At 41.4% G+C, this 19,253-nt stretch overlaps 1 protein-coding gene across 1 annotated transcript in view; it reads left to right on the forward strand.

Annotated features, from left to right (window-relative positions):
• Positions 1-19,253, forward strand: part of LOC122787175 (transducin-like enhancer protein 1) — a gene marked incomplete in the record, with an annotated part of 508,503 nt that overhangs the window by 90,056 nt on the left and 399,194 nt on the right. The window contains 2 exon segments of the mRNA XM_044053753.1: positions 14,632-14,695; positions 15,547-15,591. Of these exon segments, the coding sequence (XP_043909688.1) occupies positions 14,632-14,695; positions 15,547-15,591 (109 nt within the window).

Here is a 19,253-nt window from a genome sequence, read left to right on the forward strand (position 1 = left end):
AAAAGATTCTGTGCCTCGAACCAGTCTCGAGGGCTGAGCACAGCAGTGCCCAGTTTACCTCAGATTTTACAATACGTAACTGAGATGCTTCACAAGAGCCTGTCTTTCTCCTCCTTCAAAATTCATGCCTCAGCTATTTCAGCTCATTATAACACAGAACCCTCCCCTCTTCTCTCATCCACTGCTCAAGCAGTTCCTCAGAGGGGCCAAAAATTTACGACCACCCAGGAGAGCTCCAACTCCAGCCTGGGGACCTTAACTTTGTATTGGAGAAACTCACTCGTCCTTCTTTTGAGCCAGCTGCTACTGCAGACTTAAAATTCCTTTCTTGGAAAACAGCTTTCCTTTTTAGCAGTCACTTCAGCAAGAAGTGTATCTGAATTACAGGCCCTTATGGCAGTGGAGCCTGTCATCATCTTTCATGCAGACAGGGTGTACCTCAGGACCAAATCCTCCATGCCCAAGGTGGTATCCAGTGTGGCCCTTAATCAGTCCATTCATTTGCCAACCTTCTTTCCTAATCCACAGAACAAAGGGGAATGGATACTGCACTCCTTAGATGTGCACAGACAACATAGATTCTACTTGGACAGGACTAAACCTCAAAGGAAATCTGAACAACTGCTGGTGGCATTTGCTGCAGGGGCAGAGGGGAAGGCGATTTCAAAGCAAACCATTTCCAAATGGATAGGCCATTGCATTCATTTCTGCTACAAGCACCATGGAAAAACCTATTCCCACAGGGGATCAGACCCCACTCAACCAGGGCTGCATCTACCTCTGCAGCCTTTCTCAGAGGCGTTCCCACCAGGGACATTCTAGAAGCTGCTACCTGGAGTTCTGTACATACTTTCACCAAGCATTACCATCTGCCAGTTTTCTCTGAATCCATAGCTGGCTTTGCCACTGCAGTCTTGCAGGGCCTTATAGCTGGTCCTAATGCTATCTAACTTCCTCCTCCCATCCTTAGCTTTGGGAATCTACCCAAATGTGATTACTGCAACAGTGAAACACGAAGAGCATAGTACAGTTGTGTACACTTACCATAAATGTAGATGTTAGAGTGTATTCACTGTTGCAGTCCTGGTTACCCTCCCTCCAGCCCCCTTACTTCTTTTGGCTATACATCTACTCTCCTTTACTATGCTCAAAAGCTTTATTGGTGTATTTGCTTTTTTGTTGAAGGTATAACCTTGTATATTCATAGATTTAATTGCTTCCCATTAGGGGGGCACCTGACATCTGGGGCAAGAAAAAACTGATGTAATGGCGTCGGCTGCATATTTTATACCCCTGATGAACTGACGTCACGGAAGAAGGGACAGCAACTGACGCAGGACCCAAGACTTTGTTAATCAGGCCGACTGAGGGCTACTGCAAGCAGATAACCCAAATGTGATGACTGCAAGTGAATATACTCGAACATCTACATTTATGGTAAGTGTACACAACTGTACTTTTTGTGTTGCACTACTGTTTTTCGGGTGCATGTGGGGAGAGACCTGTATGTATAAAATCAGATGGTATTATGGCTTTCTGATTCCTGAGTGAAAACTACATGGATTTGTAAATCCAACTAATCCCAAAATAATATTTATGGCAATAGCTTTAAAGTAGGAAGTTTGTTCAGTGAAAGTGTTTAGGCATTTGGTATTCATTTTAAATGTGCTGATTGCAGCATTGTGATAAACAAATCCACTGCATTGGCATTTGTTTTAAAAGCACTTGATTATAGCATTACGAACAGAGACATATCTGTAAGAGATCAGTTTTTCATAATACTGTAATCAGTGCATTTGAAATGAATGCAAAGTAGTTTTTAAATGATGATGAGTGTAGGAATAAGAGAGCAGCAGCAATTGTATGTGCATAGTGTGTAGTGCCTCATTGGGCACAGACACGACATTTGTTTTGCTGTCTGACACGCGTATATCATTCACCATGCCTGTAAATGTGAGAGACATATGAATTAACAGGTTTGTGATCCTAAAATATGTAAAATCTGCACTGACTGTAACGCCCTGCTTTTTTGTTTCATCTCGTCTTCGTTTTCCCCCTTTAATTTTTTTTTGCTTTTTACGTGCTTTAGTCTTTACTTGTCTTGCAAAAAAATTTAAATGAGCCAGACTTGGGTCAGGTGACTGGTGGATGTGCTGCTTAGGTCAGATGATAAAGGATGTTTAAAACATATTTCAGCTGCTCAAAGCTCATGCAGTTAGGGTAAGCAGCAGTGTCTGTCCCTCAAAGTCAGAAGAACACTTGCAGCTTTGTAGCACTGAGGTGGATGAGGGAGGGAGGTAAATGTGTGCCTTAGTATATGTAGTGTCTGCTAGATGTTCATCATGTTACACTGCTGCAGTCATTACACTTGGGTTATCCTGCCGTCAGGCGGTCCCGCAGTCAGCCTGAGTTCCAAAGTATTGGTCCGGCGTCAGTTGCTGTCGCTTCTTCCCTGACGTCAGTGCTCTAGGGGTATACAAGATGCATCCAATGCCATTTTCTTCAGTCTTTCTTGCCACACGGTGCCGAAGCAGAAGCAGTTCGCAAGTGCCGGTCAGCCGACTCCTGAGATTTTCGAAGTCGAATTTCAGATCCGAAGTCTTCAATAAATCTAAGTACCCCGTTGGGGAAACTTTTTTTTTCTTGCCTCTGACCAATGTCAGAAAAAGTTAATTGTATTTCTTGTGGGAAGCAAATACCTCATAAGGACTTCCACTCTTACTGTATTCCATGCCTAGGCCCTGATCGCGACATCACTAGTTGTCGGTTTTGTGCTAGATTTAACAAACGCACTATAAAAAGACGTTTTGATTTTGCTTTGCACTACTCTGGCTGAAGGTTCAATTATATGATGCCGTCGGATCAGCCAACAACCTCAATAACAAATAAATGCAAAGACAAGGATAAAGACAGGCATCCGAGGTCCAAAACCGACAAAAACTCTTCTATGCCAGTCGCCGGTTCTCAGTGAGGCGCTTTCGCAACCCCTGACACCCGCTACCTCAGAGCCACAGGCCGCTTCCGACTCCCACGTGGAGACATCTAGGCCTCTGGAAACTCTAGGTATTGGGAATACGGAAACTAATCCTTCAGATGGGTCCGGAGCCGCTGAGCAGGCATCGGCTTCTGAGCGTGTTTTCAGACCTTCACAACTTACCATTAAAACAACAGCCAAGACAAAGGTACCATTAAAGACAAGTACAACATTCTCCTGGACAGTCCTCCATGCCTAAGAAACAGACGCTTAAAATGGCTGAAGACCTCATTACTCTAATCAGGGGGTTCCCATCCCCCTCCTGAGAAAAGGCATAGGCAGGATACAGACTATGACTCCTCTGATCAGGTTTCCATTTCCTCCGATTCCTCTTTAGACCAGAGATGCTCTCTACCCCCCTATGAGGACTCTGATGCTGAAGAATCTATCCCTTCAGCCTCTCCTCCTGAGGATTATTCCTTTGGGGAAACTTTACATACCATGAGGGAGCATTTCCATTGGGAAAGTCAGAATTACTCAGAATCCAAGAAAAGGCTCAGGGATTTCCTCTTATTGCCTCAACACAGGCCCCTGGCTATTCTGCCTGTGCTAGATATTGTGTTCTCTGAATTCAGTTTATCTCCTGACTCTTTGTCCCCTGCTCCAGCCAAGCCAGATAGGTATTATAGAGTCCCTGACTCTCGCAAGTTTCTTTACAAAAACCCTCCTGCTGATCCAGAAACTATTTCCCAGGGTCCAGAAGGGGTTAAGGCTTCCATTGCAAAAAATCCAGTACCCTCTGACAGATTCCAGAGCTTTGGATAGATGGGGAAAGAAAGTATACACTTCTGCAACTTTAGCAGTAAGAGCTTTAAATTGCCAGTTTCACATGCTTAAGTACCAACAATATTTAATGGCTCAGTTAAAACAGAAAATGCTTGCAAGCACAGAAGCTCCTGACTGTAATGAAATGCAGGATTTATTGCATGAAGTTGAACAGGTGGGAAAATGTGGTTTTGATTCTTTAGAGGCCTCTTGTAGAGCCACAGTTACAGGTTCTGTGATTCGAAGACTTGCTTGGTTAAAAGAACAAAGTTTACCTGATCATGTTAAGGCAAAATTATTGGATGCTCCTTTACAGCATGATACTTTGTTTGGTGTTAAGGCAGAAGAGGTGTTAAAGAAAATGGAGGATAAAGCTAAATCTATGCAAACAGTCAAGGATTTCTTACAGGTACAGCCACCTCTGTTTAGCAGAAATTGGCCAACAAAGAAATGGTCCTATCCAGTGTCAGACAGGCCACAGAGAGGCAGATACAGACGCCCAAGAGGCAGATCTCAACCCCAAGGCTCAAACATAACAGTGGGGCACCTCAACCCCAAAAGGTGGTGAGGACAAGTCTCAACCTCACATGAAACAGTCACAATGACTTTCCCCTTCGTATGCCAAGCACGTCTCTTTTGGAAGCCCCCTTAGGGGGAAAACTAGCACTTTTTTCTCAAAACTGGCAAACAATCACCCAAGACAAATGGGTCCTGAATATTGTCTCAAGGTTACAGATTCCACTTTCATACTTTACCAAGGCTAAAAGGAATGCCAGACTTGCCACAAAATCAATGGGCAGAGGCACAAAAACAAATTTCAGCCCTTATGGGCATGAGAGCTATTCAAAAAGTACCACAGCAGGAACAAGGACAAGGATTTTACTCAAGACTCTTGCTGGTCCCCAGAAAGGACAAGGCCTGGAGGCCCATACTAGACCTTTCAATTCTGAATACTTACCTGGATATTCCGAAATTCAAAATGTTGACATTACAGCAGCTTCTACCCATGCTGGGCAAGAAGGCTTGGCTTGTTACTCTGGACCTCAGAGGCATACCTGCATGTCCCTATCAGACAAAATTGCAGAAGATGCCTCAGATTCAAAGCTGGTACAATGCACTACCAATTCTCTGCACTGCCCTTTGGCTTATCTACTGCACCCAGGGTCTTCACAAAGTGTCTGGCACCAGTAATTAGTAATTGCATTTTGCAGACAAAAAGGAATTCCAATATATCCATATCTGGACGACTGCCTCATGCAAGCTGAGACAAAGGACATTCTGCTACAGCATCTGGCGTTTGTAAAAAGGTTGCTAATTTCTGTAGGGTACACAGTAAATGAAAAGAAGTCAAAACTAGTGCCCTCGCAACAGATTATATTTCTGGGTGCCAGCTTAAACACAACTGCCCAGATGGCTTACCTCATGCCAGACAATCAAGTTCAACTAACTCAGTATTTTCAATTGCTGGCAAGAAAGTCCCATCTCCCTGCAGGAAAAATTCTGCAGGCCCTGGGATTCATGGCATCCTGCATACTACTAATACCATATGCCAACTGCATATGAGGAAATTACAATGGTACCTGAAAAGTGTTTGGACTCAACACTCTCACAGTTTAGAAGCAGTAATACCAATGATTCCCTGCCTACAACAGGAGTTTCGATGGTGAGCACAGGCATGTCACCTAAACAAGGGTCAGCCTTTTACCCAACCCACAGCCAGGCAAACTCTAACAGATGCTTCGGATTACACCTGGGGAGCACACATGGCAGGAAAATGCATTCAGGGCAAGTGGGCCACAGACCAGATGCATCTTCACATCAATCAAAAAGAGATGTTAGCTGTTCAAAATGCCCTAACAGCTTTCAAGGACCTTCTACATCCAGGACAATTACTACTAAAGACAGACAACACCACAGTAATGTGGTACATAAACAAGCAAGGGGGCACTCATTCTTATACCCTATGCAAGCAAGCCATGACCTTGTGGAACACTGCTCTAATGTATCAAGTTTACCTGCAAGCACAATTCCTGCCAGGAAAGAAAAATACTCTGGCAAGATGATCTAAGCAGAAATATCATGGACCCTCACGAATGGAAATTGAATCCACAAATCTTCAGCATGGTAACGCAGAAGTGGGGATGCCCAAACATAGATCTTTTTGCCTCCCCACTGAATTGCCAACTACTAAACTTTTGCACAAGGACTTATCACAAACAAGCATGGAAAGTGGATGCTCTTCTGTTCAGCTGGAAAAACCTAAAAGTTTATACCTTCCCGCCACTGCCTCTCCTTTCAAAGGTACTCCTAAAAGCCAGACAAGAAAAACCACATATGATCCTGATTGCTCCAGACTGGCCATGCCAGCACTGGTACCCTATCTTAAGGAACTTGGCTCAAGGCCCACAATGGATTTTGCGTCAAATCCCACACCTTCTGACTCAACAAAACAATCAGATCCTGCACGGTCAGCTCAAAACCCTAAACCTGGCTGCATGGCAGATACATTAGTCAAACAGACAACACCTCTCTCTAAAGCTGTTAATGGATGTCATTTTGGAGGCCAGGAGGCCTAGCACCAGGAAAGCTTACTCTGGAAAATGGAAGAGATTCTGCGCCTGGAACCAGGCTCAAAGCCTTGACCCTCTTGTTCCAAACATTCCTCTGATTTTACAATACTTAACTGAGATGCTGGACAGAGGCCTATCCTTCTCATCAATTAAGATCCACACCTCTGCCATTTCAGGACATTACAACACGGAACCTCCTTTATTCTCTCATCCCTTGCTAAAGTAGTACCTGAGAGGGGCTAAAAACTTAAGACCGCCCCAGAGAGCACCAACACCAACTTGGGACCTCAATTTCGTTTTGGAAAAACTGACCCTACCACCTTTTGAATCGGCCAATACAGCCGATCTAAAATTTTTATCATGGAAAACAGCTCTGCTCCTGGCAGTAACTTCAGCACGAAGAGTCTCAGAGCTACAGACATTAATGGCAGTGGAACTGTTTATAATTTTTCATCAGGACAGAGTATCTTTAAGGACAAACCTACCTTTATGCCAAAGGTGGTATCTAGTGTGGCTCGTAACCAAATCATCCATTTGCCAACTTTTTATCCAAACCCCCAGAATAAAGGGGAGAAACTTCTGCATTCTTTGGACATACACAGGCAGCTACGCTTCTACTTGGACAAAACAAAGGCTTTCAGGAAAACTGAGCAACTGTTTGTAGCATATGCTGCAGGATCACAGGTCAAGGCCATCTCAAAGCAGACTATATCCAAATGGATAGGGCACTGTATTCGGTACTGCTACACACAGTATGGAAAATCAGTCCCAAATAACATTAGGCCACATTCCACCAGGGCAACAGCCACTTCAACAGCCTTTCTCAGAGGAGTACCTACCAAGGAAATTTTGGAGGCTGCAACTTTGAGTTCAGTGCACACCTTTACCAAGCATTACCACCTGCCTCTTTACTCTAAATCCAGAACAGGATTTGCCACTGCAGTTCTGCAGGGCCTCATAGCCAATCCTAATTCTTTATAGACCAGCCACCCAACCTCAGCTTTGGGATTCTACCCAAGTGTAATGACTGCAGCAGTGTAACACGATGAACATAGTACAGTTTTCAACCTACCATAAATGTAGATGTTGGAGTGTTCACACTGCTGCAGTCCAGGTTACCCTCCCTCCACCCCCTCTGAAATAGCTGGACTTATCTATACTTTTCTATCCTATACAACCTTTGGGGTGTATTTGCTGGTAACTTAAGGTATTGTTTTTTATTGCATATTTTTGATTAGCAATATGTATTGCCTACCTACTTGGGGGCACCTGACATCTGGGGCAAGAAAAACTGAAGAAAATGGCGTTGGATGTATCTTGTATACCCCTAGCGTACTGACGTCAGGGAAGAAGCGACAGCAACCGACGCCGGACCAAGACTTTGCAACTCAGGCCGACTGTGGGACCGCCTGACAGCAGGATAACCCAAGTGTAATGATTGCAGCAGTGTGAACACTCTAACATCTACATTTATGGTAGGTACAAAACTGTACTTTTCTACATCTGTGACCATGGTCTGTCAGACAGCAAAGGTGTTTGTAAAGGGCGGCCTTGGAAATTTAAAGAAGCATTTTCATACCTTCGAATTTTAATAGGGTTGTGCCACAGGTTGTTAAATATTGCAAAGCCCAAACCTCCATTGGCCTGCCCACTTTACCTATGATTATATGCATACTAAAACTTGTGATATCTGTCCTGAATCCATTGGCAGTCCACTGGGTACTCATTTGTTTTTTATTGTACTTCACATCTAATGCAACTCTTCCACTAACTTGTCTATCGAGGGGCTTCTAGGAATGTAAATTGGCAACCCCTCATCTTAAAGTATCAGAAGTACATTTTCAAGCAATTTAACAGTTGTGGGAGAGTGCTCAAAGGCTTCCCTTTTTAGTCAAATTCCAATGTCATTGTGATTTGTGAAGCATATCCAACCTCTCTGTGAGGGTTCTAAGACACAGCTGTTTGGATCCTTGAACTTGTAATGTGTTCAGGAAATTGGAAGACAAAGGAAAATACCATGAAGTTAGGGAAGACACATGCTCCATGGTACTCTCTCCAAATATAATAGAAACTGCCCTGTTCAAATAGGGAGACACATGCTCTATGGTACTCTCTCCAAATATAATAGAAACTGCCCTGTTCAAATAAGGCTGCTTCTACTGAAGGCAGGTCAAAGGCACACAAGCCGATAGAAAGGTCACTTAGAAAAGAAGATAGCAGTGCAGTAATAAAGGGGGGCAAGACGGTAGGTTCCCTTTCCCAAGATAACTTTTCCAGCAAAACCCCAAGGTAAGAAGCCAGCTAGTCTGTTGTGCCAAATAGTTGTTTTCAATAACCACAAAACAATAGGTTCACAGCATAATCTCCGCAGGATACAGACTCTTTCATGACCAAGCCATAGTAACACCAAGGTAAGTCTAAACCTGGTAGAGGTGCTGGCTGAAGGTACTGTAAGGGAAGTGCCTTCATAAAAACAGGAAGGAAGAAAGAGGGGGTCCTTCTCAAGACTGTTTATGGTACCATGGAAAGATGGTCCCTTAAGACCCATTCTAAATCGTATCAACCCTAGAAAAAATTATGAAAATCCCAAATTTCAAAATGCTGACGCTGCACACTTCAACTTTTTCAGCCCATAACCTCTAGGATGCCTTCCTTCATATACCAGTTTTAAAAGGGTATAGGCAATACTTGAGGTTGTGGCAAAACTACCAGTTGACATGTTTGCCTTTTGATTTAGCTCCCTCTTCATTAGATGCCCGGCCTCCGTGATAGCATGTTGCAGATCCAAGGTCATCCACATATAACGCTACCTGCATGAATGTCTGATCCAATATTGGTCTGTAGAGGGCCTGAAGGGAGCAGGTTTTAGTGTCAGTCACCTAAAGTTAAACCTGGGCCCAGCTCAGAAGACTGTATTTCTAGGGGCAGTCCTAGACCAGAATTAACTGCCGGGCTTATCTGCAAATAAAGAAGGAGCCTCTAACTGCTTTCTTTAAAAATATGACAGACTTAACAAAGTAAACTGCAAGACAGACCTTGAATTGTAGACCACATGGCTTCAGTCACCCTAATTGATCCTCTAGTCAGCCTGTGAGGAAGTGGCAGTGGTGCCTAAAGAACACATGACCAATCAGAATCCCCCCCCCGAGAAATGGATTTGAATCTTACTTTGTGTGAAAAGCAAAATAGGTTGACTGGTGTATGAGATTCAAAGACATGGACAGCTGTCCTTCAAACAAACCTGTCACAAGCGGACCGTTGCCACAGATAGCCTAGTACTTGTCCATGAACCTATCTGCCCAAGGGCATTTATAAGCCTAGCCAGAATGTGTTGGCTTTCGCCACCCCCTTAGATTAGTTCCCTGTGCCACTGTCCAGCAGAGCCACTGCAGTGATCCCCGGGGTAAATTTTCTGTTTCCCATCTACCTGTCAAGGTTTCTCTTGAAGAGTGTCAGTGAGGGGCTCTGCCTGATGTATATTGGAATCCTGTTCCAAAGCATGGGGGAGTCTCTGGGACAGGAATCTATCCCTCCAGCATGTCCTCTTTATTGTTGTGGTGAGGTTTATATCTCTGGAGTGTGTGGTTCTACGGGATTTGTTTTTTTTTGTTTTTTTAGGTGGAGCATGTCCATCAATTCTGGGTTGGACATGGCGTTGTATGTCAGGCAGAGATCACCTCTGAGTAAGCGGTATGCAACCGAGTACAGGTGGAGTTTCTTGAGTCGGGCTGCATAGGGCATCTGTTTGAGGCCAGTAATCCTCTTGGTGAGGTACTTTTGTGGTCTTTCCAGCTGTTGCAGGTGTCTTGTAAGGTACATCCCAAATGGGGCGTTGTATTCTATGATGGGTCTAATGAGTGATGAGTTAGAGAGGCACAATAACCTCTTTTGTTCTAGATGTGAACCCTTTTGTGATTAGGTGGGCCACATAGAAGGATTTTCTAACCACCTTGGCAATATGATTATCAAAGGAGAGGTTACTATCAACTTGGGTCCCCAGATCCCTTATTACATTTTCTGTATGTAGGGGACTACCACCTATGTGGTAGTTTGCAGGTACTTTGTTTTTTTTTTCAAAGGGGATGACTGTGCACCTTTTGACATTTAGCTTGAGAAAATAAACAGCCTCTTCAAGGCTCAAACCCAGGACCCTGCACACCATAGACAAAGTGATTTACCACTAAGCCATGCCAGATATGTAAAAGATGAGACTGGAGTGCCCACACAATAGACTTTATAGGGCAGGGCATATGGTACTCTTGGAATAGAACATTGCACATAAAATGTAAAAGAAAGGTTAGCAGTTATTTATGTTTGGAGAGCATTTAAAATAGTTTGTCTGCTATGGATTCCAAAAGTGGTTTCAGACCACACTGTTGTGATAAGTACATAAACAAGTGGGGGTTGATGGGGACTCGCTGTCATCACCTATGCAGGTTAGCCATGCAGTACAATATAAGTTGTTCCTTACAGCCTTGTACATGCCTTTGCTGAGACATTCCATGATAGACCAGCTGAACAGGGCTTCTGTAAACCTATGGGACTGAACACCGCACAGGCAAACATAATTAAAACTTACAAAGAAGTGGTTTGTCCCACTGCTTCTCTGCTCTGTAAACAACTGAGCAAATTCATCTCCGGAGTGCAGTACAGATGAGATTGGGCACTGGAATCTTTCTCCCTGAATTGAGGGTTGTTTTTCACTTTGTGCTTTCCCTCCAATTTCCTTGTTTCTCGGTTATATTCAAAGGTGTTGAGAGGCCAGGAATTAATTGTACTAGTTGTTATTTCCTGGCTCTGGCAATACTGGCTGTTCCACCTTCTACAGCTGGCAAGGAAAAAATTTGCTATTACCACAGCATGCCACCTTTCTCACACAGTGCAGGGTATCTCATTTATATACCATAAACTCTCCACCATGAAATTAACACATGGAGGTACTAAGCTATCTGCACTTGTGGGAAAATTTTAAGTGTAGCCAATTCTCTTTAAAAGGTGATAATCAAACCTTGTGTCTGTGAGGTAAATGCCTTAATTATTATACCAACCCGCCAACCAAGTAAAATTGTTTCTCCCTTGGAACAGGGAAAGGTGTCAGTTGTATCTTCAGAGCTTATCTACAGGCTACAGCTAAGTGGCAGTAACTTAGAATGAGCATCCGGGAGGATTTGATAATTTCGTTTGGATTCTTTTGCAAGGATTTGGTAAAAATCATGACAAAGGCTAGGAAGACAAATATCGGAAACTCATAGCTATCAAAATAGAACAGATTCCTTCTGTAGTGTCAGAGAATGTACCTAGTTTTTTTTTTTTTTTGTTCCAGTAATTCTTGGTGCTTTCATTCATTTGGTTTAGCATACACCTCCATAAAAAGTACACCTATTTGCCATTTCTGCTTGACTGCTGTTTGACCCTCCCTTAGAATCTAACCACCTCATGCAGTTTCTGAAGGGTGTACTGCGCTTCAGACCATTCAGATGGGCACAGGTTTCAGGCTGGCATCTTAATATTTTACTAGAAAAGCTTGACCTTATCATTAGAATTTGAACCAGCTGCAACTGCAACCTTAAAGCAGAACTGATCTGTTAATTTTTGCCATGTGGATCAAAGATGTAAGTGCAATTTATTACAAAAGTGTAAGTTTTCAGTTTTAGCAAACTGTTTTGTTTGATCTGATTTGGCAGAAAAGGCCTCTCTGGTGTTCTCTCTGCCATTATTGCAGCAGGTACTCCTCTGTTAACTTGTTGTATGGAGTGGTTCTGCTCTCTCTGGACATTGGCCCTGGTTTGTTCTTTGTTTCCATTGGTGAACAGTTTGGCAAGAGCCATGGAGATGGTGTACCACACAAGGTAATGTCAGTGTGTGGTTTAAAGCATCCACAGTGATATGCTTGCTTCTTATGATAGAATGGCATGCTGATCAAAATTTAGTATGACTGCGTATGCATGGGGGGGGGGGGGGGATAGTAAAGAGGACATTAACAAAAACACCAGTAATCTACACCTCGAGCACTAGTTTGCTGTCCTGATGTGCCGTGGATGAAGTCTGTTATCACTGTATATGGTTTCTCTACTGTCATGGCCCAGGGTGTGTGATTTGGCAGTAATGTTGCAAACTTGCATATTTCTTCTAAATTAAAACTATTTCATTTTATGTCCATGGTGAGTATACTGCATGGCTAGCCAAGGGCCCCAGGTGGCTACCCTAACCAGTCCCCATTATAGTCCACCACTGATGATGGGGGTTACCCTCAAGTTCCAAATCTGTATTTATAATGTGCAATTTTGACTTGGTCTTGCATATAACCATGTAAATGAAGACTCAGACATGGTTCACATTGATGCAGTTTGTTTAAATTGGGAGGATTTGTGTGTTTAATTTTTAACACCCGAGTTTGTATTCATGCAAGGATCACTTGAATCAGTGTGTGTAGTTGTATAGTATTTGCCCATGCATGACTAGGCCCATGGTAAGTGCTTATCCTCTGACCATAAAATCACTGTAGAAGTCCAGAAGTGAACTTCTCTGGATCTTGACCTATGGTTGCATTTGAAACCAAAGCTATCAAGTCATGCCTGAAAATGGAGCTAGTGGGTCTATAATATGTCAATGTGCTGTTTGCTTAACCTGACTTTGTAACTGGGTAGATGAATTGCACTCGAGAGATTGCATAAAATAGTATGAAATAAAATGTGTACAGAGTAATTTCTGTAATTTAAAACAGACAGTGCAGCCTGTGTAGCTTAATGTTGAGATGAGGAGTATTTTTGCATAAACGTATCACTTGAGCAGGGTGAGAAATGTTGAGTACCATATTTTAAAGGCTGCAGTAGTCTGAGGAATTAACACCTAATGGTGGCAGGTGCTGTACTTCAGGTAACTTCCTCTTGGCATTTGTATTCAGCCTTGATGGAGTGGCTGGCTCAGATTGGTAGTGCATGCCTGAAAATATGGATCAGCTGTTGCAGATTTTTGGATGGAACAAATATCTATGTTGGAACTTACATATGCTCTGTATTCTAGAATGTAACAAGAAAATAAAAGGGACTACATGATCATATTGGGCAATGTCTGAGCTTCTGTAACGTGTAGATAATGTACAAAAATTTAAATTATAGTGTAGGCCTTGCTTGGGGGGGGGGGGATGAGAATAACTCTACAAACCTAGTCTTGGTGCTTTTAGTGTGAAATATTATAGCAGTAGCCCATGGCTGGGTGTGGGTAATGCTACATTTACCCATTGTTGGTGTGGTTTGGTCACGAGGGTGAATCATTATTTAAGAAAAAACTAATTTAAGCTTTTCTCAAATATTGTCCTTATAAGAGTGCCGTGGTGCTCTTCTGAGTTTTTCCCCGGTGTCATTGGCCTTTCTGGGTGTACTGCCCATGAGTATGGGACCATTGTTAACCCACACTTTCATAGTACATCAGTGCTGTGTAAAGGAAGCAGTGAAGAAAGAAAGATCTATGTTGCTAAATTGTTTTGTTTTTTAATTAAAAAAAATTAAATCCGGAGACTTCAAAGTACAGGAGAGATGGGACAGAGAAAATATAAGGATAATCGGGTACATTTCTCTAGTTTTGCATAGCGTACCTGATTATCCTTGTATATTTCTCTGTCCCATCTTTTTCATTCTTTTGAAATCTCTATTTTTTTGTAAGTTTATTTATTTTTAATTTAAAGAAAAGTAGGATTTTCGTAGCATATATTAATAGAAGAAAGTCCTGGTGACCAAAACTTTTTCCATTGGGATATGCTCTATTTACAACTGGCCGCAGTGGTGCAGCAGTTAGCGTTGTCACCTCACAGCAAGAGGTTCTCCGGTTCGATTCTCAGCTGGAGCGCCTTCTGTGTGGAGTCTGCATGTCCTCCCCACAGTAGAGTGACGTTTAGAAACATGCAGGTAGGTGCGTGCATGAATGGGTGTGCCTTCTTTGAAGGTTGGGCGTCGGGCTGGCACCTCAGCACCATAAAAATCCACCGCCAGTCATTAGCGGACCGGAGTTCTGCTGTGGCGACCCCTAACCGGGAAAAGCCGAAAGAGCTCATCACACTGGTTAGGCTGACCAGTCAGCATGCTTGTGTTTGAATGTTAATGGCCACTCATTGTGTAATAGAGAATAAGGCCTTATGTGTCTGCAGCATGAAAAACAGGTGATTTCTGTCAATCGCTTGAACCTTACCTGCTAATAGACTTTCATTGTAATATATGATCAGACTTCAGCTTTCATTTATGTAACATCTTTGTATTTTTCTAACAGTTTAAAGTTGGAATGTGAAAAGCTTGCTACTGAAAAGACAGAAATACAGCGGCATTACGTCATGGTAAGATTGCTTCTAATATTTAGTGCCAGTCAGAGGGATTATGTGCACCCACACTTCATACATTTTATAAAAGTTTTATGATCTTGAACCATTTCTGTATGTCTTCTTTAAACTTCTATCATAATTTATCCTAGCTTAAGTATTACTTTCTGAGCAACTCCTGACATTTGCAAAAAAAAAAAAAAATGCAAGGGTGGTGTTTTTGTTTTGTGTGTTTTGCCTACATATGTTATTTGATCATCTTTGGCTTGCAGTTAAAGTTCTGCGTGTCCTCTGGTACTGTCATAACACATTTTAAAAGGAGTTTCCGGAGTTGAGGCAAAGTGTGAACTTGCTATCCAAAGGCAAACTGGAATTAATTATCCAGGTTAGGTTTTTAAATTCTGTGATAGTGCAGTTGAAGAGGGGCTGGAAAGGGGAAAAAAAAAAACTGTTTCCCTGCTCTGCTTCACCAGGCTGAGCAGCATACCACAGCAGCCCAAGTAATTTTTACTGTGTGGTTAAGAGGAGATTGAATAATCTCACTAACATGCTTGTTTTTTTTTTTTTTCTTTCTTGCACACAGCTAAGATACGGGACCTTTGTAACACTAAAGTTGGTGTTGGTCTGTTAAATAATCCTTTCCCTTTTAATGATGAGCACATTATTGCAAAAACACACATGCTATCTCTATTGTAATAAAATTATAAAAGCATTGCTTTCCTTTCTTTCAATACCAGCTGCCTCCACCTGCAGCATTACAGAGCTCCTCATTTCTGTCTTCACTGATGTGATCCAGCTCTTAATATTTGAAATCAGTTGAATCATTTGTTGTGGCTTAGTGTCTGATTCATGTTTGCCTTCTTTTTCAGTATTATGAAATGTCCTATGGGCTGAATATAGAAATGCACAAACAGGTGAGTATATCTCAAATATTTATGAGCATGGCTTACATTCAAATGCTTTATATTCTGATGACGTCCAAAATGTACATGTTGTACGAGTGCTTCTTTGGTTCAGTAGGCGCAGTAGTGTTTTGGTTTAATGAGCTTGTTGGTGCAGTATGTGTGCACACTTACTGCAGTGAGCTGTGTGTGTGTATATATGTGTGTATATGTGTGTGTGTATGTATATGTATATGTGTGTGTGTGTATATATATATATATATATATATATATATATATATATATATATATATATGGGTCTATATGACTTGGTCGACAGTTCATATGATCGACTGTTTACTTGGTCGACAGTTCATTTGATCGACAAGCATTTGCCCCCTTCCCCAATGTTGTGTGACCCTGGAGTTGATATATATAGTTGGGGGGGTGTGGGGGACACAGCCCCCCACATTGGGGGGTGTGGGGGGCGAAACCCCCCACCTAAAATGCTTGTCGATCAAATGAACTGTCGACCAAGTTATATATATATATATATATATATATATATATATATATATATATATATATATATATATATATATATATATATATATATATATATACACAACACCAACACACACACACATGCGAACTGTATACTCAGAATTCTTGGTAGGCTGCCCAGCTGTAGGTAGTTTCTTAGGGGGTTGGATGTTTATTACAGGGAAGCGTTAGAATGTAAAGGCCAATATGCAAAGGTGTTCATATATTTGTATGAAGTGTAAGTACAGTTTAGTAATATAAGGTCACTTAATTACCCTTAAGCAACCAAGTTCTTGAATAACTACATTTACTTTTAAGCGTAGATTCATATGACCAAGTTGGCTGAGACCAACTAACTAGAAGCAGCGACCCTTCTAACGTGGGAAGATCTCGAGATGAGAAGTAATAATAAATTTAGTAGGGCTTTGTTCCATCCATTTACTATAAACTTCTTTGATATATGACGCATCAAAACAGAATTCTGGAAGACCTTTACTCTAGATAGCAATATCAGTAGATTAGTGGGTTGTCAACCAGTGGTGGTTTATTATAAGGACACCTCCAATAAAGGGATTGTTGGAAAGAAAAAGAAATATACCTGAAAAAGGGTGGCGGTTTCAAATGTAGGAGTGCTCTCTGTCCTTGTGTACTTAATGTGGACAAGTTGTTCATTAAAGGCTATGGGACTGTTGTACTTTGAGAAAATATTCTTGTTACTCGAGAGGTATTGTTTATATAGCAAAGTGTGACTCGTGAGGGGTTCTATGTAGGAAAAACTAAGAGGGCTTTGAAGCAAAGGGTATACGAGTATACTTATGACATCAGCTGTAAAAAAAAAAAAAAAAAAAAAAAAAAATGCTTTGTGTAAACATCCTTAGTTTTTTTCCCCTCACATGCTTTTAAATTTTGTGCTATTGAACATGTTGTGTGTGTGTGTGTGTGTGTGTGTGTGTGTGTGTGTGTGTGTGTGTGTGTGTGCTCTCTGATGAGTACCTGGAATTCCTTCAGCTCAAATGGCAAATTGAGCTTAATGCTTGCCAGTTTCCTGGGCTGAATGACAAGATTACTATAAGTTCATTGTTTAAACTTAAATCATTATATTTTATATAAAAAATGTAACCTAATTTAATTGTTTTAACATTGTAGTTTCCAATGCTTCTAAAGAAGGGTTGATATTCAATCCATGTTATTTTATGGTTTAAAAATTCTATATGCAAATGTGTACTATTTTTCACAAGGGGAAGTGATGTGATTTAATTGTTTGTACTGCTGGGGGGGGGTATCTAAACCTGATTTGTTAGATATATGTCATTCTGATGAAGTTTTTGACAAATGTGCTAAATTAAAGTGTTTTTTCTGTGCTATGTGCTGGTGTGTCATTTTTGGACTACCCTCATTCTGCTTTGGTTGAGTTTTATCTTACTTTTGTGTTTCTGAGTTTTTTTTTTTTTTTTTTTTTTTTTTTTTTTTTTTTTTTTAAACTTTTCTGACTTCAGAACCATGGTATGTATTCTTAAGGGTACTTGCATATTATCGCAACCACATTTTCACGGTTGCGTTAATACTTATGTTGGCCTGAAAAGGAGTGTGGGAATTAGCGCAAGATGTCATTTAACGTCTGTATTAACAACAAGAAAGTTTGTTGGTCTTACATTCAGGAAGTTAAACAACCGTGTAAGTTACACACGCACTGTTCAATTGGATCTGCTGCTCTTGTACTGCTCAAAGGATTACTTAAGTCTGAATTGTTTTTAATTGGCTGAGTTGCTGTCATTGACTAAAACTGTTTAATGTGCAATGAGTTACATTATTGTATGTTATCATTTGAACTGAATAGCTGCTATTTTATGAAAATGTGGTTAGATTTCCATATGCCTTCCACCTCTCTTATGCTTCCATATCTCTACTAATTTTCCGGGTTCTGACTGAGTCTGAGCCCTACTGGCAGTTTCATTTCTGTCCCTCTTCCCACTCACATTACTGCTACTCATGTCAGTGTAATTTAAAACGGGCATTATATTTTTTAACATGGGGTTTGGCCTTCACACCACCGAAACAATTTTTTTTAATACTGGTTGGCATGTCAGCAAGCACGCAAGTACTTTATAGTTCTTAGCACCTTCTTTTCCTTGACTATAAGTGGTATTTAAGATTTCGGTACTTACATAGCTTTACTTCCGTTGCGATAATATGCAACATTATACTGGACAGAAATCCCGTGCTGATTTCAGTCTTGCATTTAAATGAGAGAAAATGTTTTCAAGCAGCGATATCTACCAGCTTACAAATGTGGTTGCAATAATATGCGTGTACCTTCTTAAGAGTTGTGCCTGGGAGTTGAAGTTTGAATTTGTGTTTGACAACTTGCCTTTTTAACTCTTTAACTAGATGTTGCAGTGTTTCCATGTTTCTGCTTAGTTGGTATTAAGCATTGTATGTCTTGTTTTCCACCTTACCTCATCAGAATTCCCACGTTGGTGAAGAAATTTACCATTTTACCCAATTTTGTCTTCAGAATGTATTCTGACAATACCAAATAAACGTGTGGTTTTGAACATTTTGCAACTCTGGGCTTTCATGAGCAATTCTGAGTATATATTGAGGGTTGTGGTATGTTCGAGGCTTCCTCAGACCCAGCCCTGTTACATATGCACAAAACCAATAGCACCAGCAGCACTATAGCTTTGCTTGTGACATAAACTGAATGAATGATCCCCAGACAATGGACTAGGTTCCCTAGCCATGTAAAACGGAGTTCATCCCTGACCCTATTCAAATGAAACCTTGACACTGGATGGGAAATTGTAAATTTTCACAGGGTCTGGCCACCACATCCTTTAGGAACAGAAACTCTCAATAAAAAAAGTATTCTCCTAGCTAACACCTACCCCCCCCCCCAAATCCCTTGGTTACATCCCTACTAACAAGCCCCCATATAGATGCCAGTGATATTTTGGATCCAAATGGGTTTGAGGTTTGTGGCTAGGCTTGGAAAGGCTCTAGTGGTCATTGGTCTAGTAACAACCTGTTTAATTGGCCAAGAGAAAATGGAAATGAACTGATTTTTCTGCAATAAAATTAACTGCATTTTCAAAATTCTTATTTTTTTCAGCAGTTTTCAATTAACAGCAGGTAGAGTAATTATTTTTCAA

Source organism: Protopterus annectens, chromosome 13.part0, assembly GCF_019279795.1.
Source record: "Protopterus annectens isolate FY-2018-M chromosome 13.part0, PAN1.0, whole genome shotgun sequence".
NCBI classification, from domain to species: domain Eukaryota; kingdom Metazoa; phylum Chordata; order Ceratodontiformes; family Protopteridae; genus Protopterus; species Protopterus annectens.